This window comes from Mustela lutreola, chromosome 4, assembly GCF_030435805.1.
Source record: "Mustela lutreola isolate mMusLut2 chromosome 4, mMusLut2.pri, whole genome shotgun sequence".
NCBI lineage: Eukaryota > Metazoa > Chordata > Mammalia > Carnivora > Mustelidae > Mustela > Mustela lutreola.
Window position 1 is genome coordinate 65,133,487 of NC_081293.1, and position 27,054 is coordinate 65,160,540.

Consider the following 27,054-nt stretch of genomic DNA (forward strand, 5'->3'; position numbering starts at 1 on the left):
CTTTCTCCTATTTTCTTGTGATGTAAGTCAGTAATGCTCAGTAACCTTATTTCTTTTAAATAACTCTGCATTCATTAGGCACACAAGAACTCAATAGTTATCAACAGTAAGTATCGTTAATTATCCTCCTTCCCAAAGGAAAACGAAGATAAATAAATAAGTCATTATTTTTTTAAGTGTCAACTTTAATTTGAATTTTTTCCATGTAACATTTTCTAAGGAAATAGTGTGCGATAGAAACAAATATAAACTGTGATGGCAGAGTGTGTAGAAGTCACATATTCATGTTTTTACTCAACTGTATTAGAATTTTGACTTGAAGTAATGGTAAAAATCATAGATTCTGAAAAAATAGTTTTTAAAACGTGTTTGGAAGGCACTGAAAAGTAATCAAAACTTAGCATAAATTGGAGTGAATTCAACTTTTGAAATAACTAAATATCATGAGATCTCTATTTATAAGGGAGGTACTGTCATACAATTCATGGAGACAGTCACAATGTTACTGTCTTGAGGTTAGAGGATCACGTTTGGAGCTGTAAGAGTGGCTGGATATTCAGGGATGAATCAGTGAAAGGAGGGAAGCACAAATAAAGCACTGAAGTCAGTCTAACAACTCCCCACAATCTTTAGCTGAGCCCTGAACTATGTGTTTTTGCAGGGGAGAGGGTGTTGAAACACCAAGGAGGTCAGAGGGAAATAACAGGTAAAAAAATCGAAAGCTGAGAGGAAAGTTCAGCAGTGCCTGTTGCAAGGAAGACAATCACCACATCAGGGAGGCTTGATAAACTTCTTTGGCTTTTTATTAACTCTATAAGAACTGCATCTTAGAAGTTATAGCTGTGTTCCAAGTCTAAAGGGATTACTCTTGGAATAAGGACAAAACTGAAACAGACTTGCCGTTGAAAACCTAAAACCATGTCCCTACAAGATCAGAGTCTTTATAGCATATTACTCATAATATCCAGAATTTAATCTAAATTTGACATATAATTTAAAAATTACTAGTACACACAAGAGGAAAAACAAAATCTAGCATGCAGTCCAAAGGAAAAGGTATGTAATAAAAACAAACCCATGGGGCATCTGGGTGGCTCAGTGGGTTAAGCCTCTGCCTTCGGCTCGGGTCATGATCTCAGGGTCCTGGGATCGAGCCCCACATTGGGCTCTCTGCTCAGCAGGGAGCCTGCTTCCTCCTCTCTCTCTGCCTGCCTCTCTGCCTACTTGTGATCTCTGTCGAATAAATAAATAAAATCTTAAAAAAATAAAATAAAATAACTATGATAAATATGTTAGAGAGCTGAAGGAAAAGATAGATAAAATCAATAAGGCAAAAAAAGAAAAAAATTCAGGAGAAGTAAAGAAATCTTAAAAAAATAAATCTTAGAATTAAAAAAACAATACCTAATTTTCTTTTTTTTTTTAAATCACTGGATGGGATAAAGAACAGATTGAAGGCAAAGTAAGAAAGAATTGGTGAACTTGAAGTCAAGTTATAAAAATCATCCAAACTGTAGAACGGAAAGCAAAAAGGTTAAAAATCAAGTTAACACCATGTCAGCACACCCCATGGAGGATAGATACGAAGAAAACCACACAGAGGCACATCATACCAAAGCTGCTAAATATCAAAGATAGGGAAAGAAATGTAGATAGCCAGAGAACAAGGCACATTATAAATGGAAAAATAATGATGAGACTGTAATCAAACTTATTATCTGAAACACTGGAGGTCAGGGGTACCCGGGTGGCTCAGTCATTTAAGCCTCTGCCTTCAGCTCAAGTCATGATCCCAGGGTCCTGGAATCGAGTCCCGCATCGGGCTCCCTGCTTAAGGGTGAGTTTGCTTCTCCCTCTACCCCTCCCCCTGCTCCTGCTTTCTCACTCTTTCAAATAAATAAATAAAATCTTTAAAAGAGAGAAAAAGAAAAGAAACCCTGGAGGCCAAAAGGCAATGGAACATTTTTCAGGTACTAAATAAAAAATATCTGTTAACCTAGAACTTATATCCTATAAACAAATTCATAATAAGAGCAGAATGCAGTTTCAGATAAGCAATACTTGAGAAAACATCAAACCCACACTAAAAGAAATACTAAAGGAAGTTGTTTATTCTGAAGGGAAATGATAGCAAATGGAAATAAGGATCTAAAAAATGGAAAGAAAAGTTGGAAGTAATACATAAGCAGATCAACATAGAAAACATTTTTGCTTTTTAGAGATTCTTTAAAATTTGATTAAAGAAAAATATCAATCTATTAGGTTTGTAGTCGACGTTAAATATCTAATATTTATAGCACAAAAGATAAAACTCATAGTGTAAATGGAAATATAGCAGAATTTCATATTATATGTGAAGTTATATAATATTAATTCAATATATCATATATAATATTACTATGTGATACATGATTGATAATATTAGGTAGACATGTTAAATTAAGGATATATATTGTAATGCCTAGGGCAACCACTAAAAGAAAAAGAAAAAAGATTGATTTAAAAAGCCAAAGGTGGAGATAGCCAATGATATGTATAATGATTCAGTGATTAGAATACTAAATAATGCTCGGTTAACCCAAAGGAAGACAAAAAAGGAGGCAAAAAGAACAGAGTGGGAAAATACACAACAAATAGCATAAAGGTGTAGGTTCTAGGCTCAGAGAGAAAGCCATGGTTTTCTAAGCAGAGAGAACAACAGAAGGATTTTGCCTTATTTTAGTTTAATTTAAACATACAGAATGAATGACAGGGACAGCAAGGAAGGGAATTAGGAAGAGATACTTCTTTCTCCTATACATAAATGGCAGAAATGAATTCTAGGTCATGAAAGGAGATTGTTTGACAGTAGAGAGAATCCGATTCCTCAGCTGGAGGCAAGGCGAAGTATAAATTAAGAGTCCAGCCATTGGCTTGTGTGTGACCTCGAGTAGGTTCTGTGACCTTGAGTAGGTACCTCCACCCTCTGGAGGAGCTTTCTTACCTGTAAGTGGAACTCTGGTGTCTTTCTCATGAGTTGTAAAGATTCAGTAAGTTCACAAGTACAGTGTGCCTGTAACAACAGGGGTTTTTCAAAAAATGGTATAACACTCCCTCCTTGGTCAAATCTGTACCGCTGAACACACATACAATGAGGATATAGTCAGAAGTTTTGGTAAAGAATACAGATCTGAGAAGAGTATTACTGTTGGACAGCAGTTGCTGCCCTTTGACTTCTCTCTGACCTTGTTACAGCTCTCCCCTCCTGGAGAAGTACCTGCTTTGTGTTTCATTGTTTCCAGTTTTCGGTGAAATATACATCCTCTTTTACATCCCTGATATAGGAAAAGAGTTCTCTCTGCTTGATTTCCTTTTTCTTCTCTAGAGTGAGATTTATTTATTTATTGCTTAGAGAGAAGGAAAGAAAGGAACCTACAGAATACATGTCAAAAGAAATGTACATTTTAAAAATTATTTCCCAAGTCAAGAATTAGTATCACTTCAGTATTGGCTTTGAACAAGTTCAGCCTGTTAAGAACATATTCTGGGTGCAGTGTTCTCAGAAGTGATGCCTTCATGTCCTGCTCCATGCTTTTTGGCAAAAACAGGACCCGAAAGAAAGCCTTTTTGACCTTCGAGTGTGCAAGGTTTTGCTCTCAGGCTAACACGAGAGAGCATTTTGTCCAGCCAGTAAGGCACAGTTTCCCACCTCAGTAATAAGAATACTGTCACCAAGGTGAAATATGAGATCTGGATGAGCCAGTTGGCTTTGCTTCAGAATTCTCCCCAAGGGAATACTTGTTCATTATGGTAGTGCTTTAAAAATCAGGGGAATTGGGGGAAAAAAAAAAAGAAACTAACCCCATGCAATTTCCCTTCTCTCCCATAACGTTACTATGGCAACTCAGCATCCCTCTCTCTCTCTCTCTCTCTGCTATCCAAGCGCACATGCCGCCATTGGTGAGACTGAGACGGCCTCCCTGGCGCCCCAGGAATTGCCTTTGTCAAGCATTTGCCATCCAGAGGCCGGCACTTTCATATGCAACTGAGGAACTGCTTTTTGGTCCCAGACCCATTCTAAGTGACACTGTGCTGGGAGTAGGTTAGATTCCTCATTTTGTTTTTTTTTTTTTTTTTTTTTTTTTTTTTTTTTTTTTAAATATTTTATTTATTTATTTGACAGAGATCGCAAGTAGGCAGAGAGGCAGGCAGAGAGAGAGAAGGAAGCAGGCTCCCCGCAGAGCAGAGAGCCCGATGTGGGGCTCGATCCCAGGATCCTGGGACCATGATCTGAGCCGAAAGCAGAGGCTTTAACCCACTGAGCCACCCAGGCGCCCCGATTCCTCATTTTGTATTGGAAAAAAGCACTGCTCTAGTTTCAGGGAAAGGAGTACACCGGATCGCCGCTGTGTTCCAAACCACGGGATCCACAGGAGCTCCCTTTGTTAAGCTTGTAGTATTCTAAGTAAGAGGAAAATATCTTATTTAGAACAACTCCTCTGATATTTTGCTTACTCTGAGAGTGAGAAAGACTCGTCAGTCTTTTGTCACATTTAAAATCTTTTTTTTTTCTTTTTAATTGAGAGTTTTATTTTTCTGGAAAGAAAGACAAAGTATAGCACTCCTGAAGTACAAGGTAAATCTAGACAAAAAGGATAACAAGGAAAGGGATTTTTAACCAGCTAACTAGAAAACCTTTTTTGAAAGACTAGTGCCCAAACCCATTTACCTGGTCTCTCCATGCGTTCATTCACTCATTTCCATTAAGCCACTTTCACGGATACAGTACTGAGTAACCCTCCCTGTGACGGTCAAATATCCCTTAAACTAAGTGGCCTTGTGCTCAGAAGCAGACTCGTTGAAAGGATAATGCCTGTTCACAAAGGACTAAGACTCAACCAAAAGTTCGAGGTTCCTCAAAAGAAGTACAGATAAAATAAGGCAGATGCCCTGCAAATGGGATGCTTATGTCCAGTTTTGGAAAAACCTCGTAAGAACACAGAACTTTCAAACGGTATACGCTGGGATCTTAGAGAAAGTGGGAAGGGGAGTCCGTGCAGGTACCCCATGTGGGCAATGCTGAGAAGCAAGAAGACAAAGAGCTACAGAGGGTTTGTGGACCAGGTGGGAAGGAGGGGCACTCGGGGAAGGCTGTCCCTCTTAACCCAGGGAACTGAGGCTTGGCCGGGGAATGAGTGGCAGTTATGGATGGTCCCCAAACACAGGGCTCCAGAAACGTGAATGATAAACCTCACCCATTTCAAAGCAAAAGAAATTAGTTTGAAATTTAAATTTTTTAAAAGACCATTTATTTGAGAAAGATAGCACAAGAGAGGGGAAGGGCAGAGGGAGGAGAAGCAAGCTCCCCGCTGAGCAGAGAGCCTGACACAGGCTGGATCCCAGGACCCTGGGATCATGATCTGAGCCAAAAGGCAGCTGCTTCAGCTACTGAGCCACCCAGGGGCCCTGGAAATTTAAATATTTAATTTTTGTCCAAAATATCGGTATTAAGTCAACTCAGTACTGGCTAATTTTCCTTTTTTTTTAAACTGAACTAAGTGTGAAGCAGTACATGGCAGATACCCTTCAGTCTCACTGCAGGCTGGCCAGGCAGCTGTGTTCTTTGTCACCGTAAATGCTGTGACGCTGAAGACCTTGCATTAACTCTGGGCACCAGCTCTCCACTGACCTGTGAATGTCCCCGCAGCCAGGCCAGGCAGTCATGACATCTTGTGCAGCTCCCTGATGAGGCAGCTCTCCGGCCGGGATCCTGGCTGTTTGAAGTCCTGCACTTTTGAAAAGTTGCAGAGCAAATTTGCAGAAGATCCGAAGGAGTCAGCTACTCATGATCAATGTTAAAAATACTGCAAGTCAAAGTCCAGTTGAAAAGAGCGGTGCTTCAGGTCGATCACTGCAGTTAGCTGGGAACTGAAGATCTCAACCCTGGGGAAGCAGGTGACTTGATGATTGAAACCAGGTGGTAATAGGAACAATGGCTGGGGACAGTGGCACTTCACTGCTCTTGCGCTGATGAAAAAATTACCTTCCCCAGCTGCATCTCTGGAGTCGATGAGTTTTTAATAAATAAACACCAGAGATCAGAGGCAGCAGCTGCAGAATGTAGATAAAAGGAGGGTTCAGGGTGGCTGGAAGTTTGAGCCAAGGGGCTTTGTTGTAGTAACTCCTCCCAAGACGTGCCTTGTCTGTTCCGCACTGTCTGGCCTAGCTCTGCCGTCAGCCTGTGCCGCCTTGGATGCGTCACTGAACCTGTTGGAACCCTTCGAGTCTTCATGTATCACATGAAGATTGTGCCTTCTGTATCAGGGTAGTTGTGAGGATCAGATGGTTTCAAGCTTGGATTGGCTTCACAGTGATCTAAGAGAAGAGAAAAGGTCAGGGACACGAAGGGAAAAGCCTGATCAGGAAGGTGACGGGTGACGGCTGACGCCGAGCACCGCACACCAGAGGCTCGTTACCCCATTCAGTCTGCTTTAGTCTGAAATAGGTTTGAAATTTTCCATAATTAAAACTTAAAAAAAAATGAAACGGGCAAACATGTACGTCTGTAAGGAACAGTATGTTTCAAAGGATTGAGGAGTCGAGGTTTTGCACTTAACAAGCCAGACACTTTGCGTTCAGTGTGTAGGAGTTTGTTTGGGGGAAGGTAATCTTCAAGGATAAATGAGTTGGGCTAAAATAGTTATGTTTTCTGTGTGACCTTAGTTTGAACACGTCTGCACGTATTCTGTCACCTCTTGGGTCTTAGAATCTACTTATGCGAAAATGAAAGAAACAGATTTGACCTTTCAGTTCATAAAAGACAATATAAAAGGGTCTGTGTGGTATGTTTCTGTGTGTGTGGTAGAGGATAGAGGTAATTATTATTTCTCCTTCAGATATTTTCAGATTTTACATTATTGGGAAGACCCTTGGACATTATAGTGATTTTTATTTTTTTATCTGTTTTTATTAGCAAAATGCTGTTTCCAACTTCAAAGTCTATACATTGCTTTACTTTGGTTTATAAGAGCAAATGTTTTAAATCAGCATAAAAGGCAGAATGCTTTCATGCTCACAGCATGATCAAATGAGGTCATGCAATGCTTGTGATTCAAATTTCATTTTTTAAGGACTTAATTCTTGGATGTGGCTGGTAGGTTAGAAATAGGATTGTACCTCACCAAATATACATTAGGATAATTACGGTTATTTTCAAGATCTGCTCATACAATCTAGAAGTGATTTGAACACACTGAATTACATTCTGATGTACCTTAAATTGTAACTGTCTTTTGGGTAGGCATTGTCAACCGTGGGAATCTTCAAGTTGGGGAACACGTAATGTGGGTGTGTAAAAACTCTCCCTAGAGTTTGGGGCCACTTAGATAGTTTTGAGTGAATAATTTTCCACTCCTCAGTTCCCGGGCTTTCCCACCAAACATGTAGTACAACAGTCCTTCTACCTTAGCACTAAAGAAAGACCTAACTAACTCTCACACACCTGGCCCCAGGGTGCAAAACCTGGGGAAAAAGGGGGACAGAGTTGAGCAAGGCAAAGAGTTCAGGATATCAGTGTCATGTTCACAATGGTGTGCTAATGACTGAGCAACAGTTTCTTCTGCTCATTGGATGGTTAGAAATCTTGCTGCTGCTGCTGCTAACAAAAATGAAGGTCCTAAAGGAGTTGTATTATGATGCATCATTGAAAAAAATCTTCACCGTGTAGGTGATTTTGGCATGTAATTCAGGAGTTCAAAGAACTAGTGACACTGCTTTAACAAAGTCCATCTACTTACTTATGCAGAGGAGATGTCTCAGCACTAACATTGATAAAAACAAACATTGGGATGGTGTTTGTACCAAAAATAATAAAATGCCTGGGGATAAACTTAACCAAGAAGGTGAAAGAGCTGTACTCTGAAAACTATAAAACACGGATGAAATAAATTGAAGATGATACAAATAAATGGAAAGATATTCCATGCTCATGGATTGGAAGAACAAATATTGTTAAAATGTCCATACTACCCAAAGCAATCTACAGGTTTAATGCAGTCCCTATCAAAGTACCAACAGCATTTTTCACTAGAGCAAACAATCCTAACATTTGTCCAGAACCACAAAAGACCTCAAATAGCCAAAATAATATTGGAAAAGAAAAATGGAAGCATCACAATCCCAGATTTCAAGATATTCTACAAAGCTGTAGTAATCACAACAGTATGATACTGGCACCAAAATAGACACATATATCAATGGAACAGAACAGAGAGCCCAGAAATAACCCATAATTATATGGTCAATTCATCTTTGACAAAGAAGGCGAGAATATGCAATGGGAAAAATCTCTTCAACAAGTAGTGTTGGAAAAACCAGACAGCTACATACAGAACAATGATCCTGGACTACTTTCTTATACCAGACACAGAAATAAACTAAAAAATTAAGGACATAAATGTGAGACCCGGAACCATGGAAACCTGGAAGAGAGCAATAATTTCTCTGACATTGCATAACAACAGTTTTCTAGATCCATCACCTGGGAAAGGGAAACAAGAGCAAAAATAAACTGTTGGAACTACATCAAAATAACAAGCTTCTGCATAGAAAAGTAAACAATAAAACTAAAAGTCAATCTAATGAATGGGAGAAAATGTAAATGACACCTCTGATCAAGGATTAGTATCCAAAATATACAAAGAATTTATATCTCAACACCAGAAAACAAATAATACAATTAAAAAATGAGAGAAGACATGAACAGACATTTCTACAAAGAAGACATCCAGTTGGCCAACAGACACATGAAAAGATGTCCAACATCACTCATCATCAGGAAAATGCTAATCAAAACTAAAATAAGGGGCACCTGGGTGGCTCAGTGGGTTAAGCCGCTGCCTTTGGCTCAGGTCATGATCTCAGGGTCCTGGGATCGAGTCCCGCTTTGGGCTCTCTGCTTAGCGGGGGGTCTGCTTCCCTTTGTCTCTCTCTGCCTGCCTCTCTGCCTACCTGTGATCTCTCTGTGTCAAATAAATAAATAAAATCTTTAAAAAAAGAAAAAACAAAATGATATATCATCTCACACCTGTTAGAATGGCAATAATCGAAAACACAAAAAGTTGGTGAGGGTGTGGAGGAAAAGAAACCTTCGACACTGTTGGTGGGAATGCAGACTGTTGCAGCCACTCTGGAAAACTGTAGCATTTCCTCAAGAGGTTAAAAATAGAGCTATCCTATGACTCAGCAGTTTTACTACTAGATGTTTACCCCGAAGATACAAATGTAAAGATCCAAAGAGGCACATGCACCTCAATATTCATAGCAGCAATGTCCACAAAAGTCAAACTATGGAAAGAACCTCGATGTCTGTTGACAGATGAATCGATAAAGAAGATGTGGTCCATATATACAATGGAATATTACTGAGCCATCAGAAAGGATGAATACTTAGCATTTACATTGAGATGGATGGAATTGGAGGGTATTATGCTGAGGGAAATAATTCAGTCAGAGAAAGACATTTATCATATGGTTTCACTCATATGTGAAATATTAGAAATAGTGCGGTGGATCACAGGAAAAGGGAGGGGAAACTGAATGGGAAGCAACCCGACAGGGAGACAAACCATGAGAAATTGTTAACTATAGGAGAAAAACTGAGGGTTGCTGGAGGGGCGGTGGGTGAGGGATGCGGTAGTTGGATGTTAAGTAGGGCACGTGATGTGATGAGAGTGGGAGTTACATGCAACTCATGAGTTACTGAACTCTACATTTGAAACTAATGATGGACTGTATGTTGGCTAATTGAACTTAAATTTAAAAGAAAATAAAATGAGGTTGATCTTTAAAAAAACAAATTTCTATAATAAAAGTTTATTTTTTTACTTTTTTTAAATGGTGGCTCTCAAATTACTTATGGTAGGTCAATTCCATTGGATATGGAAAGAGTAGGGAAACAATCGTATTTTTAATGGTGAGTATTCTAATATGTGGGAAATTATGCATTTTACAACTGCTTAAACTTTTGAAAAATTTAGTTTTCTACTTAGGAATAGGAAATTATTTTGAGATATGTGAGTAAATGTTTGAAAGTCCCAGGTCCACAACATGTTGGAAGTCGCACCAAATCCTGAAGAAAGACACTGCATTTATGGAGTTTCCCATCAAATCTAACTGAAGATGTTGCCTTTGTTCCTCAGGACGGTCTGACGCCCCTGCACTGTGGAGCAAGGAGCGGCCATGAGCAGGTGGTGGAAATGCTGCTCGACCGAGCGGCCCCCATTCTTTCAAAAACCAAGGTAATTTCTTCCCAAGTTTTTGGACGTGGACTGTATTTCACTTTGCATGCCTTTACTGCCTGTTGAGCTTATTTAACTGCCTTTGAATCATAGAAAAATGATACCATTCCAATGTAGCAGTGAAGAGTAGTTCAGATCTTGGAGAACCTTAACATTAGTTTGGGTTTATGAAGCCTTTCGATGGAGTGCGCCCTGCCACAAAGTCGTCTTTGTGCGTGTTGCTTGTTTTTGCTTTATTTTGGGAACACTCACTGCTTGATCTTACTCTGTGAAATTTTCATAGCTCATCAATCATTGTTTATTTGTGAAAGAAAATATAAGATCTATAGTCTCGGAAGTCTGGGGACTGGCTCTCTTTGTCCCGCCCTTTGGTTTATTTCTTGAGGGTTTACAGATTATTAAAGGGGATATTGTTTAACTGATAAAGGCTGGAAACTTTGGAACGATGGCATCTTGCTTGAGTCTTTGGCAAAGTTGACATATGCAAAAAGAATGCATGGTGATTGCCTCAAAATGAATGTCTTACAGAATGTCTTCTGGATTTTTATGATAAAGCCTTTGGCACTATTTAATAAGAGAATATTTATAAATAAATTTTGAAACATACGGAATACCTGAGTCCCATAATTTTTGTTAATTTGGTCAGTGATACGTGGAAACTGCATTAAGCTTTATAAAGAGCCTTACTTCTAAATGTCATCAAAACAACAAAAACACATGTTACTCCTGTGTGCGAGTACTCTGGTTGGTGTTTCCTCAACAGCCCTAGTGGAGATGCACGAGGTTCCAGGTGGTCTGAACAATTCCGTCACTCATTTGAAATGTAGGGTTTACATTAGTAACCAAGTGAGGTGTTACCAACAGTATGAAACAGCCACAGTATTTCATTGTATGTGATGACACCTTGACCTTTTGAGGGCTTCTCATCTAAGGCCTTCTGGCTCTGCTTTGTCCTTTCAAGAAGTCTGTATTTATCTTTTCTCCACCTCTACTGCTTTCTTCTGAGTCACCTCACCACTAACTGGAGCCTTACAACAGCTTCCTTACTGGTGCCTCCATCCTGCCATGGTCCTCTCCAGCCCCATTCCCAATGCACAACAGTCAATGTAGCCAGATCACGTCAACCACACCGTGTCACCTCCTGCCTAAAAACCCTTGTTCTGTTCAAAATTAATTTTCATTTCATCAAAACAATAAGGCATAGCTAAAAATAAAATTGCTGTCTCCGTCTTTTCTCCCTTTTGTTCCTCTCATTGTTTTTTCTTTCTTTCCAAGATATTTCCTTGATTTTTTTTCTTCTGTGCTTATAATGGGCAAGAACATTTTCTTGTTCTCTGATAACTTCTTTTCTTAAAGCATCCAGTTCTTGTTTAATGGATGCGATATAGTCTATTACCTTTCTGAGAACACCCCAGAATTTAATTTTTTCCTGCCTCTCTTCTGTCTCTTATTCCTCACAATATATTTTTTCTCTGTGTTGGTTTTGTCTCTCTCTTTCATGTTGGGGTTTCCCACAGGTGTCTGTACCCCACCATCAGTGTCAGGCACTAACATTTGAGTGGAAACTCCATGCGAGTGTAGGCAGGACTCCACTGGTGGTGAGCCGTACACGTCCCCCCATGTCACGGTTAATTGCCCTTTTTTTCTGGCAAGTTCAGTTATTTTGAGAGACGAATCTGCTAATGTTTTACAGTGTAGAATCTGTGTCAGTACATTCCGAGTAAGAAAAAAAAAAAAGAGGGGGCTGTCATTCTCCTAGTTCTCTATGCATACATCAATCATGGTAGTGATAACAAATACTTACGTGGTATCCAAGCACTTTTCATATATGGACCCACTGAATCCTCACAATGAGGCACCAGTTTTACTCTTAGGCCCTTTTTATAGATGAGGCAACTGAGACCCAAAGGGTTAAAATAACTTTCTCAAGAGAGCTCAGCTCATGTCAGAACAAGGATTTGAACGCAGGCAGTCTACCTGGAGAGACCACACTCTTGACACCCATGCCAGCCTTCCTTTTTCTGTGAGCACCTGGTATCACTCCAGAGCCTCACCACTGCCACTGCCCAGGCTCCTGCTTCCAGAATCGCTCTGCTTCAGTTTCTCCAGAAACTAAACTCCTGATTTCCTGAGAAGGACAAGGGGAAAATCCTTTTGCTTTGCTAGGTCCGAAGGACCTAGAAACCTGACCGCTCCATACACAGGTGAGCCAATCCTGCTTTTGACTCCAGGCCTCATCTTTATCTTCCAAGTTGTGTCGTGCTTCCATCTGCCCTGCCTTTGGGGCATCTGAGAAATCAATCACCTGTCTTTATTTTACCCAGTGGGTTGGAGCCACATCATTGAGCCTATTGTGTACATCTTTTTCCAGTTCTGTATTCAGTGACATCATATTGATGGCTCGAAATCAGTCATAGTGGGGTTCTTCACACCATGGGGATTGGCAAATGTCACATATTAGGGTTTTTCTTTTTTTCTTTTCTTTAAAATATTTTATTTACTTATTTGACAGAGAGAGAGATCAGAAGTAGGCAGAGAGGCAGGAAGAGAGAGAGGGGGAAGCAGGCTCCTCACTAACCAGAGAGCCCGATGCAGGGCCTGATCCCAGGACCCTGAGATCATGACCCAAGCTGAAGGCAGAGGCTCAACCCACTAAGCCAAACCAGGTGCCCCAGAGTTTTTCTTTTTCAAAGAGCTATAGTTATTAAACATTAACCAGTAACACCGCTGATGTACCCTTCCACAGACGCTTAGCATTCTACCTTCTCTCTTCTGCTGGATGTGTTAACACACTAAACCCTCTTTTGACATTCTACAATGTATAGACATCACACCTCTGTTTTTATTTCCTTTCCTGTGTGTTTTGGGGGTGTGTGCATACATGCCCTTGTGGAATTTATCTTTTAAATTGCTTCAGAGTTTGGGAAAGGATGGATGCGTATAGGTTACATCTACCATGTTTGTTCAGAAGTAGCCTCCTGCCCTAATAAATTCCTGACCAGCATCTGACCACCTCCCTGCCTTTCTTCTTGTTCTGCTCCCTACCATCTTCCAGCCAGCTGGCCTGCTTCCACTTTCCAGAACGCACCAGGTTTACCCTCATGTCCTGTGCCCCTACATGGAGTTCCCTCAGCTTGTCCCAGATCTCTGCCGTCTCTACCCATTTTCTGACTCCAGTGTTTTGTTCTCACAGAGGCTTCCTTGTTAGCTTTTCTTCCTGTGTACTTATCTCTCTCCTTGGTAGAATGAAAGCAAGGACTTTGCCTCCTTCGGTGTGGTATCCCAGGCCCCTAAATTAGTGTCTGGCCCATAGTAGACCTCCCAGAAACATTTCCTGAATGTATTTTAAGTGAATGAATGCGTTTCTGACTTTAAGGCCATCTGTCTAATTCCTCAAGGCTTTCATCTTTCTGAGCTAAGGAAAGCCGTCGTGTTGGATCTGTATGTTCAGCTTTACGAGGGGGCAGTCTGTGATAAGACCCCTCTTCCTAGGGCAGAAGGTCTTTACATTCTTCTCCTCCTTCTCCAATGCCCTATAAATTACCTACTCATATATTGTTATTTTGTGTATCGCTAGAGAATTTTTTTCTTTCATTGGCACTGCCTCCCATCTCTACTCTCCACGACTATCATTTGATCTCTGAGATTTTGTTTCTTTGTTTACTTCACCATTCAGAACATAAAGCAAAGGAATGTCTTGGCAGGGAGGAAAGGAGATGTACATGTGCTCGTGGGTGGCAGGATCTCAAATGAGAAGCATCCCCATCCTTTGTTGCATGTTAGTGTCTACTTCGATTTAGAATGTTGGAGTGGAATTTTTTAGGCAAAAATATTCTTTTTTTTAAAGATTTTATTTATTTATTTGACGGAGAGAGAGAGAGAGCACAAGTAGGCAGAGAGGCAGGTGTGGGGGGTGTGGAGGAAGCAGGCTCCCCGCTGAGCAGAGAACCAGATGCAGGGCTCCATCCCAGGACCCTGAGACCATGACCTGAGCGAAGGCAGAGGCTTAACCCACTGAGCCACCCAGACACCCCTAGGCAGAAATATTCTGATTGACCATGTATGAAGTCTTTAAAGTTACATGAATATTTATTTTTCTATATATGCCGCACAATCTTGGGAAATTATAATCCATGAAATTTTACTTGCAAGGAGCACAACTAGTGTTGCATTGAAATATATCACAGTGAGTGAATGGTACCATGAGGGCGGCTAGAGGAAGGCTTGCACTGTTTTTATCTTGATCTACTATTTTATGTCATTAATAGATAAATTACGGGAAATAACTTGGCCCAGAGGATTCAGAAATCCCGGAGTCATCAGTGCCTATTTAATACATCATTATTTTCAAAGTTCACCGATGACACATGTTTTGGAAACTGAATTTGCACTCGCTTCTTGCCCACCCCCAGATATGTTAAACTATGTTACAGTGATGAACAGAGCCTCTCTTGACAATTGGATTCTCTAGAAATTTCCCAGACTCCTCCACTTTGCCTGCATATTTGAAGGAAGCATGTGCGAAAGGACTGACATCTTAATGCCTTATTTTTGTCTTCACTGGGAAATAAGTACTGGATGCTAAATGTCCTCCAACCTGCTTTATTTCTTCTCACAACTCTTTAAAGAATTTTTGACTTATTCCTACCATGCATGATTAACTGTGTCGTTGATCCCAGTTGATTTAAATAGAGGCAGGTGTTAGTTGAGGAGTTGGTCAGTGCCTTGCCTTTCCTCATCACAGACACAGGGGGGCACCAGACTGATGGAAGAGGAAAAATTTCCTTTCTACATTGATAGGAAATGAAATGTGTTGTTTTAGTCAGATCTTTTTTTATTGATCAAATCAATATAAGAATATCAAGTGTTAGTAACTTGTAAGGAAAAAAAAAAAAAGCCAGTATAATGAATTCCAATCTACTTTTGCTTTTTTAAAAAATTTTTAAAAATCCTTCTCACTCTTAAATATTAAGAATTCCAGGAATGCCTGGCTGGCTTAGTCCATGGAGCATACAGCTTTTGATCTCAGGATTGTGGTTTCAAGGCCCATTTGGGAATGGAGATTACTTAAAATCTTAAAGAAAAAAAAAAAAGGAAAGAAAAAAGAAAGAATTTTAGTTCACTGGGGATAAGATAAATAATGGGCGTTAGTACAATTCATATTTTTTAAAAAATTAGGCTCCACGTCCAGTGTGGAGCCCAGCACGGGCCTTGAACTCACAACCCCAAGATCAAGACCTGAGCTGAGATCAAGAGTTGAATGTTTAACTGACTGAGCCACCCAGTCACCCCAATTCACACCATGTTTAAAACCAGAAAAGAAATTATCTTGAAAAATTTGTTTTCAACTGATAAAAGAAGTGAGAGGACTAGGTTTAAAAATAGCTAGAATTCAAAACAATCATCAAAACCTTTTAAAAAGAGGGTGGCTGGCTGGCTCAGTTGGTAGATCATGTGACTTTGATCTTTGATCTTGTGTGTCGTATAGAGTTTACTTAAAATTAAAAGTAATATGACATGTTAACGACTTGGAATTTAGATAATAAAACTTTTTAAAAAGCCTTTTAAAAATGAAAAGGTATTTCTGTGTGAAAAACTAGGCTTTCATCTTCTCATATTTGTGCTGTATTTTATGTTCGGGACATTTGCATTTAAAAGGTAAAACATTAAACTCTGATTTTCTTATGTGTTCCAGAATGGATTGTCTCCATTGCATATGGCCACACAAGGGGATCACTTGAACTGCGTCCAGCTTCTCCTCCAGCATAACGTGCCCGTGGACGACGTCACCAATGACTACCTGACTGCCCTCCACGTGGCTGCCCACTGCGGGCATTACAAAGTCGCCAAGGTCCTCCTGGACAAGAAAGCGAACCCCAATGCCAAAGCCCTGGTGAGTGGCTAAGCCAACAGCTCCAGTCTGTGTTGTCTTGCTGACAACATGCGGCCTCCACGTGAGAAGAGATTACTTTGAGGAGGTAAAAATAGAAGCTCTAGTTAAGTAAAGTGTACTTCCCCTCAACTTTTTTCAAATATCCTTTAAAGAAACAACCTATTTCTGATGTGAACAAGGCCGATGGGGCTAAATCATTAATCTCTTTATGGTCGCACTGGTGAATCTCTTAACATAAATAAGACCCAAAAACTGTAGGTGTAGAAAAGACTGAGGTGATTAGACTTATCTTACTGAGGGTATAGTTATATTTATATGAATTAAAATTTTTTCCCCAAGATCTAAAAAAATGAGGAAAAGTGGTCAAAAAACTTTCTCTTACCCATCAGTGGTCTAGGAATGTGTGAGCTAAACTTTTGTGTTACGTTTACCATGTAAGCTAACATATGGCCAGTCATCTCCTTTTCCTATTGATAAAAATGAAAATTTGGTCTCATTTGTAGTCTTAACTCCTAAAATGATCTGTTATTTTAACCCCTAGCTGTACTGTAATTTGATTTTCTTGATGAGATAGGGTTTTTGTCTTTGGAAAAATAAATAATCCCAATTTGGTAAGCTGTTTAAATTTAGTTCAGAATAAGCACCCATGTTTAGGAAAAAATCAGTCACCAAATGCTAGGGAAGACATGTAAATTGACTAGCAATTTTAAGGTAAAGGCTGTCATCTGATCAACTGATTTAGAAAGGGTCACTGTTCCTTTCCAACTGGTACTGTCTCCCTGTCCCAACGGACCCCCAGTGCCTCTGCTACTCTGGGGGCAGGAAACATGAGGACTGAGGAGTACTCTGACCCCAGCCTGTCATTGTCACTAAAAGCTTTTACTGAAATAGTATTTCAAAAGCTGTTGACCTGACCAGTATATCAAGCATATCTTTGAATTCTGAGAAGGGAGGAAAATAAATTAGCAGTCATGACTCATTTTTCCATACAAGAAAAAAAAAAAAGCCTTAAAACAGGGTGTGGACATTCACTCTCATTTTCCTCTGACTTGGAAGATTTCACAACATGTGGAGGTTAGAGCCAGTCATCCTGGGATGGACTATGGCCAGGTAAACGGTCTCAGAGTGGCTGTGGAAACACCTATGGTGACTTGGACCTAAGCTTTTAGAGTGGCCCCTGATACTTTATAGTTCTCTATGGTGACTGAAAAATGCTCTGTGGTTTCAATGATCGAGTGGTATGATTTGGAGCTAATTTGTGAAAAAGCAGACTCCTTTATTAGATGAAATGTGAAACCAAGTGATCCAAATAATGTTGGGTTGTTTCCTGCTTCCTTGGGAGTAAACACCTATTTGAACCCTAAAACTGGAAGGGATGAAAACATTCTAGAACCAGTCTTGTAGTTGTCCTAAAATTCAACAGAGAATGCTGAATGGCATTGGCAGAGTTTGGGCTGTGAGGACAAATGTTTGGGCCCAGCTGTTTTTAGTCTGTATTTGAAATGAGATGGAGGAGGGAGGGACATATTATTTGGAAGAGTGAATTCCAAAATAAAATAATCTAAAAAAACTCATGACCATTTTGCCTCAGCCACCAAGAGGCTGTGACAAAAATTCACTTCCTGTTCGTGATCAGCAGAGTACTGTGGATTTCTAGGAGCAGCTAGACTACCTACGCTTCCAGAGAAGAATCCGCGTTCTGTTTCATCGCGTCATTTACTTCCAAATCCTTACAGAACATCATTTCCCAAACATTTTACCACACTCGGAGGAATTGTATCTTCAAGGAATGTGGTCATGTACTTCTGTGCCTTTGTCCCTTTCAGAACGGCTTCACTCCTCTTCATATTGCCTGCAAGAAGAATCGAATTAAAGTCATGGAACTCCTTCTGAAACACGGTGCATCCATCCAAGCCGTAACCGAGGTGAGGCGAGGAGGATTTCTAGGCTTTGCCGTGTCACCAGTGTATACCTTCACAGCTGGAGTCCCAGAGCCTTCCTCAGAGAACAGCTAGTTGTGCTGTGTGTGTGATTGCCACTGATGACTGTGTAGATCCTTCACCCAAGGGGCTGCCCATCCGGAGGAGAATAGACAGGAGTCTGGGGGGTGGGTACAAACACATCATCCAAAACACATGCTTCATGCTTAGGGGTGAGTGGTACCATCAACGAAAGCGTAATTTTCATGAAATCCTGTCATGCAGTACTCCTCAGTGGGAGCGATTTTGCCCCCCAGGGGGCAGCTGACCACGTCTGGAGGTATTTTCAGTTGTGACAGCCACATGGTGCTACTAGAAGCCAGTGCCAATGAATAGTTGACAGTGTATACAGGCCAGCCTTCTACAACAATGAATTATCTGGTGCATAATGTCAACTTTGCCAAGGTGGAGAAACTCTGTATACTCGAACCTCCAGGTGTTTGTAAACTGAACACTTCTCTCTCCCAAAATTCAGAATGAACGACACACAGAGTTGCTGAAGTTAATAAAGGACTAGCTCTAGGCTTCTTTTGTACAAACTGACATGGAACTCAGAGGAATGTTCCACCAGGACCAGTGCTGAGCCTGCAAGACAGCAAACCAGGCTCGGCCACCCCTGGCCCCTCTGGACTCTCCTTCCCTACTCCAGCCCCAGCACTCTGGTCTCCCTAGATGCCAGCCATGACACTTCCCTAGACTGGACACCCTTTCATTCACCTCCCTATCTCTGCACCCTCCATGTGTCACCCCAGCTTTGCTCAGCTAATTCTGCACACCCGCCTGGACAGGATAGGGAAATCCCTCACCCCTGGCCCACTGTAGGAGCTCCCCTGCAGACTGCCTCTTCCCATCAAAGCACGTATGACCTAACTACTCTCCTGCCCCCAGAGAGTCCAGGCTCTCTCTGGAGTCCAGGCTCTATGGGCACAGGCTGAGCCCCACTGGTCTGTAGATGCCAGCAACACAGTGTAGGCCGTTCAGGAAAGGTTTGTTGAGTGCATCAGTGAAGGCTGTAGCATTGGAAGCAAATAGAAAGTTTGAGATCTAGCTTAGTGACTGTTACTTTGCCTGATTTTCTTATCTGCAGATGAAACATTTGCCTTGATTTGCGACACAATTTTAAAATGATAAATGATTGAAAATATTACTACTGCTTTATTCTTTCTTCACTCTTACGGCTTTATTATGGCACCTGTGATTTTAAAAGCTTATTCTCAGTGCGCAGCAACCTTTTTTAAAATCAGAGTGGGCTCTGCGATCAAATTTTTTTGGCTGATGTTTGAATAAATATCCAGAGATGTCAGCCCCTGAGAAGGGGCTGTTGCCAGTCCTGTATTCCCTGAGAGCTCCCAAAGGCAGGGCAGACGGAGATGAGGGCTTGGCCCTGCGCGTGTTCTAAGGACTCCCCCTGCTGATGGAGAAAAGTGCCAAATTACAACACAGAGCTTTTCCCTGGTTCCCTCGGTTGCCACTGTCTGAAGGTGGGGCAACCAGAATTATTTCTCTTCTGCCCTTTACCTCACTATTATTAGGCAGAGTTCCTTTCACATATTTTTTTGACATTTCTCAAATTTCTCTTGAGATTGGTATCTCCTTCTCACTCTCTTTAAAAAAAAAAAAAAAGCTTTTTCTAGGCATGTTAAATATTTTTACCAAATGACGATGTTCATGTTGCAAGTGGAATGAAATTTTAAAAAATTATAAGTGGCATCATTTCACATACAAAGCACAAGTGTTATGGCTGTGTGTGTGTGTAGGATTATAGACAAACAACATTTAAAGTCTAGTCTAGTGACCTTTGTATTATTTGCCTTACTTAATTTATAATATTCATGAAATTTAAAAATTGATTAAAGATTTAATGCTGATTTGCTCGTTTTTTAGAAGGTTGGCATTAAGTACCCCCCTTAGACACACACACACACACACACACACACACACACGGTTATATGGATAAAGAAGGTTTGGTAGCAAAGGGGAAAAAAACTTTAAGTCATTTTTCTCTAATTTTTTCTCATTGATCTTCATAAAATATATGAACTTTTTCTTCTTTAGTGGATATGACATAGGTCTTTCATAATCACCCAACCTGCTTTAAGGAAACGATGATCATGTCCTGATGCGTTTATCTTATTGAATCTGAATCTATGCCAAAAATAGGCAGGGCGCTGGTGTCTTTGATCTGATCACTCAAGTGGTTATATTAAGGTGGGTGGGTGGAGGGCAGACAGGGAGACAGGCAGACAAAACCTTTTCATGATAAGATCACAAACCAGCATTTCCCTCTTTTCTTCCTAGTCGGGCCTTACCCCAATCCATGTTGCTGCCTTCATGGGGCATGTAAATATCGTATCACAACTAATGCATCATGGAGCATCTCCAAACACCACCAATGTGGTAAGTATCCTTCCAAGAAAGAAGGTCCAATTATGAGTATTTCAGAAACTGGTGAAGATTGTTCTTATTTACTTATTTTTAAGTAATTTTTAATAATTATTTTTATTAAATAAAATAATTATATTTTATATAAATATATAATATTATATAATACTATATATCAATATATTATTATATAATATAATAATACATATTTTATGTTGTATATTATATAAAAATAATATTATATAATATATAATATTATATAAAATAATTAAATTATTTTAAAAATAATAGGTTAATTACTATTTACTGCTTAAAAGACAAAATTTAAGAATACCTGTGTTTTCCTTTACTTCGAAAGCAAGATCTGTTCAATCACTAGCTGATCGCAAAACATTAGGACTTATGAGTTGTGTGTATTGACCTTACAGATATGTTACTATTGGATATTGCACTCTAAAAAAATAGCTTTGGTAGAGGGGAAGATTTTTTGGTTTTGTTTTTTAACAATAGAAGCATTTAGTAAGTGTTTCATGTTGAGGAAGCACCTCAAATCACCATTATTATAATTGCAAGTAAATTCAAAATGATTTTTCTCATTAGTGTGCTTGAGCATGTTATAGCAGAGCCTTGGTTACAGCAAATCCATGTTCATAGATCATTGGATGGTATTGCTTTTCCACACTAATCATTGCTCTGCAGAACCATAAGACTCATTTCAGAGTAAGTATTGGAGAGGTGACTTCTCACCCTAGGTCTGCGTGTGGCATTTAACATTACCTTACAGGAATTTAAGTTAGACATCATGGTATTATTAGCATAACAGACCACAAGCCTAAGAACCTGGTTGGACTCATGAGCACCACAGCATTAACAATCAAATAAACCACACGCTGGCACAGAAAGGGTCAGCCACAAGGTCCGAACACTCCCCCTGATGGTGGGCTTCCAGTAAGGCTCTGTCTTCCGGAGCCCAAATCAGCACATGCACAAGATACAGACCAGCTTCGCAGCTGACAGGTAATCTTTTCTGTAACTAATGCCAGAGATTTTCCTTCATTAAGAAGACCCTGGATAATACAGTAAACTCTATCCTGGATGCTTTTCCAGTAAACACAGTAACAAGTTACACGTGAATGTGCCTTTGTATATCCTGCTAGGGAGGTGGCTATCCTGTAACACAAGGCTTGATTTAGAAAAGGAATTTGTGGGTGGGTGCCCGTGGTGTGAGAGAATCCTTTGATTTCTGTGACTATTTGTTTCTATCCATTTTTTAAAAATATTTTCATTGTTTATTAAATAAATGAACAGATGATCTGAATTCAGTTCTTTTGGTGAAAATGGGGGCATGGTTGGGTTGGAGGAATCCAGTGACAAGGAAAAGGGCCCCGTGGGATAATGTGCAAACTAGGATACTGGTGTGCTGAGGTAAAGCAGAGAAAGCAAACCAACTGCCTGCAACCGAGTCTGACCCTCAGGTGTGTCTATGTTATCCTTGCAGATTTAGGGTTTTGCTTTGTTCTGGGTGCAATTCTGATTTGGGGGAACCAGGCTTAAGAAGTATATGCAAATATCCAAACTGCCACTGCTTTTGAAAAAGAGGAAGGTGTGGCCTGCTGGGGCTGGCATCCTACTGGGCTACCAGCAACCGCTACCAAAGCCTTCTGCATGTCAGGCAGCACTGCCACCCCCCAACACACCCACCATGGAGGGGGCGGGGTGCTCTGTTGTGGAGCAGTCCCTGGCTGTTGCCTTCGCTCATTTCCTCTCCTGCTTGGCTCTGGTGAGCATTCACCTGTCAAGCCCTCCGGGGGCCAATGGAGCAACACTTCTGATACTGCCAGAGACTTGGCTCCCCAGGGTTACACCAGCCCTTCCATCATGAATCAGGTGGATGTGAACTTCTTGAGTATTCAGTTTCCTGTCCTTCCTCATTTTCAGTAAGGAAGTGCTTGGGACTATTTTTTACAAAAAAAAAAAAGAAAAGAAAAAACCCTCCATCGTAAGCTTTATGCAAATAAAATATGCCACCCTCCTCAAGAGCTGTAGTTAATTACCCTTGGCTCCTGTTCCCTGTCCCCCAGAGAGGAGAAACAGCATTGCACATGGCAGCTCGATCTGGTCAAGCCGAAGTTGTGAGGTATCTGGTGCAAGACGGAGCTCAGGTAGAAGCTAAAGCCAAGGTACGTGCAACCCATGAAAGTGTGTGCTATTGAGGGGAAAAAAACCCCTGATTTTATTACAACCTTTAAACACATGCATGCTCTCTTCCAGGAATACTTTCATAAAGTAATGACAAAAGTTCTATGCATGTGATATTGTAAAAAAAAAAAAAAATCCCAACACATTTGTCCATTCAATTATTTGACAAAATTAAATGGAACAAGAACTTTGTGCCAGAAAGAACTCTGTGTCCTTGGCATATTGTTAGCCCTTTGCAGATTTGGAACCAAACCGAGACTTGGTCCAGAGTTTTTCACACTCCACAGAGAAGGACTTAGGCTCAAAACTTCTAGAACAAGCACAGTTCGGAAGCACGACTGAATTCTTTTGGTTAACTTCTATGTCACTGGTCACAGACATAAAAGGAAAAAGGAAATTTTTACTTTTTCTTCACAATTTGTGAAGCCATGAAGAGACTTGAGACTTGAATTGGAATGGTTTCAGTTTGAGTTTGACTGCTTCATTCTCTGCCTGGTGTTTAATTTCCAAAAGAAACCCATTTACCTGTCACCCATTGCCTGTCAGTTGGTCTGGTTATCAAGATGGCAGTTCAGTTCAGGAATTATAAATAAATACATAGATTCTTTAACTGCCTAATTTAAGTTTTGTATATAAATATACATTTATTTGCCATTTATTTGCATTGTCTACAGTTTCTAGTTTCAGGTTAGGTAGAGAGAAAACCAAGACACGTATGAAGCAGTTTGTATGCAGAATATTTCTAGACTTTTATAATATTCTCCCAATGTTTTTAGCTATCTCACCTGTATCTAATTTGACCACAGTTGTTTTTTCTCAACTTCTATCAACACTCTCCAAAGCTTTCAATTAGTATTCTTAGGGAAAAATTGAGGCTTCTCTTTCATACTCATATTTTACCTGCTAACTTATTGTGTGATTGTATAATTAAAGTAATTAGTGCAAATAAAGCACAAAGTAGTAAAGTGACTAGTACAAACATACTAGTGTGGGAACAAATACAACTACATCATTATAAGCATGAAATCTGCAGATGAGCACAAAGGTTGTAACGTTCTGAGCAGCCATCACACACTCTGAGTGTCCAATAGACTGTGGTGCCACTTGGTGCATTTTACAGAGGATCTGGAGACCTTTTCTGTTAAATGGACGAGAGTAAATATTTTAGGCTTTGCCAGATGCTCCATCTCAGCCACAGCTGCTCAGCTCTGACATTCTAGAGCAAAAAGCAGCCATAGGCAATACTACATAAGCATATGGGCATGTCTGTTTCCAATAAAACTTTATTTACAAACACAGGCAGCAACTGGATCTGGCCCCTGGGTTGTAGTTTCTCAGCCCTGATCTAAAGAGATTGGTTCAATCTGCTTCATCAATAAAGAGCCACGAATAGGAAAGGCTGTACTCTACCACGGATTACAAGAAACCTCACATTTTCTGAGTGTTGTTGGTTCCATACCAAGCAATGTACCCAGGGAATGGTTAACCCACAAGCTGAAATGGAGGAGATAATTCATAGTGATGATGATTTCATTAAGGAGGCAGTATGTATCATGATTAAGAACCTGACCTCCTCAGCCAGACTGCCTGGGTTTGAATCTTGATCCACCACTTCCCAGCTCTGTAATGTTGGGCAATGAATTAACATCTCCATGGCATATTTCTTTTCCTAGTTTCTTCATATAGAAACTGAGAATCCTGATAGTTGCTGGTGATAAGATTGGTGTGATGATGAATGAGTGAATGTAGGTGGAGTACTTAGCACAGAGCCTGGGACATGTAGATGCTCAGCAAATGTGCAGTGATGGTGGTGGCCAAAGGAGAATTATGGGAGATCTTGCTGCAGCAATTATCTTCTTCTGGTTTCAGTACTCTTCTTCCTGTGACGCCCCAATTCCTTTTACACTTCTTATATAGACTCTCTTGCTTTGGCCTTGACTCTCATCCTACTTTTATCTTCAAAGACGTCTCCTGTGCTCCAACCTCTTCTGTACACCTTCCCTACAGGAAGCACTTACCTGAACTTTTTTCCCATTCAGGTGTGGGATTTCCTTTTAAAAATGAGATGGCCATTGGGATGGCCAGTGGAAAAACAATGGCCCCCACAGGGCATCGTTGGGCAAACTAAAAAAGATGCCTCTCCCCCTTGGGGATAAGACCCTAACAGTGCAAGATTTGGTGCCTCATGCCTCGAGGTAAATTGTAATAAGGGACCCTTCTACTGGAGGCAGATCCCGCCCATGCCCGGAATGTACCACTTGACAAGCAGAGGGTGGGCTGGCTTTTAGCCCCCTTGGCTGGGAGCCTTTGTGCAGATCTACCTGCACAACCCTGTGCTCCCCACCCCACCCCTCTGCTTTTGACTATAAAAAGGTGATACCAATACAAGAATTCACTCCATTTGAGGGCGTAACAGCTGGTGGAGGCAAAATACCTTCTTGGTTATTTGAGTTTTACTAGGATTCATTCCCTTCTCTCCCAAAAAAGGAACCATTAGAGGTTAAAATTTTGGTAAAGTGTGGCAGGTGGTAGTGGGTTAATTTACAGACAGAACTGCTTCTCACACTTTTCAGACTAATAGGTTACTTGAAAGGCATTGAAGGTAGCCTCTGATACCAAGCAAAGTTTTCTGAATGATCCACAATGTCATCATTGTTCTCTAAACTAATCAGCCTTGTTTTTTCTGCCTTGCACTTAAGGATGACCAAACCCCACTGCACATTTCTGCTCGACTGGGGAAGGCAGATATTGTACAACAGCTGTTACAGCAAGGAGCATCTCCAAATGCAGCCACGACTTCTGGGTACACCCCACTCCACCTCTCGGCCCGGGAGGGACACGAGGATGTAGCTGCATTCCTTCTGGATCATGGCGCATCTCTCTCTATAACAACAAAGGTAGGAAAGTGAGTCTTGGAATCCTGCTGTGTCTCCCAAAAGCCATCCTCCTTACAACTGAGGCCACGTGTCCAAACCACTTTCAGATCAGGAGGTGGATTTTCTTTCATTTTTGTTTGTTGTTACTCTTTTGTTGTTGTTGTCTTGTGTGATTAGTGGTCTGATGTTTCAAATCTCCACTCTGATGCCTTCAAGCAATAACCTATCACTCAGTCGCTCTGCAGGTACAGGTTGCAAAATATAGAGCTCACGTTTTGGTAGTGCTATGTAAACCTAGCAAGTCTGATAGATTAATTGGCCTATGGCATGTCTGAGAAAGCTAGAAATGGGTGTTTCACTCTCCTGTTTGGATGCAGGGAAGTGTGATCCGTACACAAGCCGATTACAGTAATCGGCAATCCTTGGAAAACTATCTGAATAAATGATGACTGCCTCCAACTATACCCCCTGTAATTCTTTAGGCTCCTCAGCAGAGCTGAGATGCACAGTTTCTGGATCTCATTTAATATGTGGAACAGAGTGAGTGGGGATTAGGTTTCGAGTGCCCCAGCCCTTCCACTGTGCCAGCTGCCTGTTGGCTCTAGTTGGCTTCAGTCTCATGAGGTCAGATGTGCTGATGACCCTCCAGTCTCCGACTCATGCTTGGGACCCTCCATAGGAGCGCATGCTGACGGACTGGTGGATCTCTAGATCCTTGTGGGAGCAGGTAGCAAGCAGGAGCAGCTGCTCAACTCTCAGTACCCAACTCTGGCAGATTTACTGGGCTGGAACCATGTGCTGTTACTCAGTCCACCTGTGGTAGCTAAGATTCGAGAATCTCTGACTCCTGAGGACTGGGGCATAGCGAAAGACAATGTGTATACGTGCAGGAATTGGAGAAGTGGGCGCAAAAGGCTCCAGTCTGGTGATGTGAAATCACGGGAGGTCCAGACTTGTCCTGGATTTTCCCAAGCCCTCCAAATCCAAACTGGGCCTGGGACACAGTAACCTATTCTTCCCAAACTGTGAAACCCTAAAACGCAGCAGGAGTACACCCCAGACCCAGCTCTCCACCATTGTCCTGGTCAGACGCCTGAGAAGTCCCAGAGTTAGTGGCACGTGGTGGCTCAGTCAGCAGAGTTAGGAAGATGAAAAATCCTGATCCTCCTTGTTGATGAAGGGACTCGGGCTGTCATCGTCCTGCGTGGGTCTGTCAGTGCACGCTTAACTGTGCTTCATTGTTAGAATCATTTATGGGTTCCAGGAAAGCAACGCCTTTGTGTCATTTCTGTTGTTCATTATTTTTATGGTTCTTCTTTCAGAAAGGATTTACTCCCCTTCATGTGGCAGCAAAGTATGGGAAGTTGGAAGTAGCCAATCTCCTGCTACAGAAAAGTGCCTCTCCAGATGCTGCTGGGAAGGTATGGAGCCAACTGCCCTCAGGCCAC

The 27,054-nt window shown here is 41.0% G+C and overlaps 1 protein-coding gene and 1 long non-coding RNA gene across 9 annotated transcripts in view; one reads left to right on the forward strand and one right to left on the reverse strand.

The window, feature by feature from the left end:
• ANK3 (ankyrin 3) overlaps positions 1–27,054 on the forward strand; it is a 675,561-nt gene that overhangs the window by 500,499 nt on the left and 148,008 nt on the right. For all 8 annotated transcript variants that reach the window (XM_059170184.1, XM_059170185.1, XM_059170186.1 and 5 more), the window contains 7 exons: positions 10,179–10,277; positions 15,973–16,170; positions 17,997–18,095; positions 20,448–20,546; positions 22,613–22,711; positions 25,430–25,627; positions 26,929–27,027. In XM_059170184.1, coding sequence (XP_059026167.1) covers positions 10,179–10,277; positions 15,973–16,170; positions 17,997–18,095; positions 20,448–20,546; positions 22,613–22,711; positions 25,430–25,627; positions 26,929–27,027 — 891 coding nt within the window. The remainder of the gene's footprint in view (positions 1–10,178; positions 10,278–15,972; positions 16,171–17,996; positions 18,096–20,447; positions 20,547–22,612; positions 22,712–25,429; positions 25,628–26,928; positions 27,028–27,054) is intronic.
• Positions 181–5,889, reverse strand: LOC131828939 (uncharacterized). Its single transcript, XR_009352619.1, has 3 exons — positions 5,669–5,889; positions 2,984–3,052; positions 181–215 (listed from the first exon to the last, which is right to left on the reverse strand). It is a non-coding gene; the product is annotated as an uncharacterized LOC131828939 (long non-coding RNA).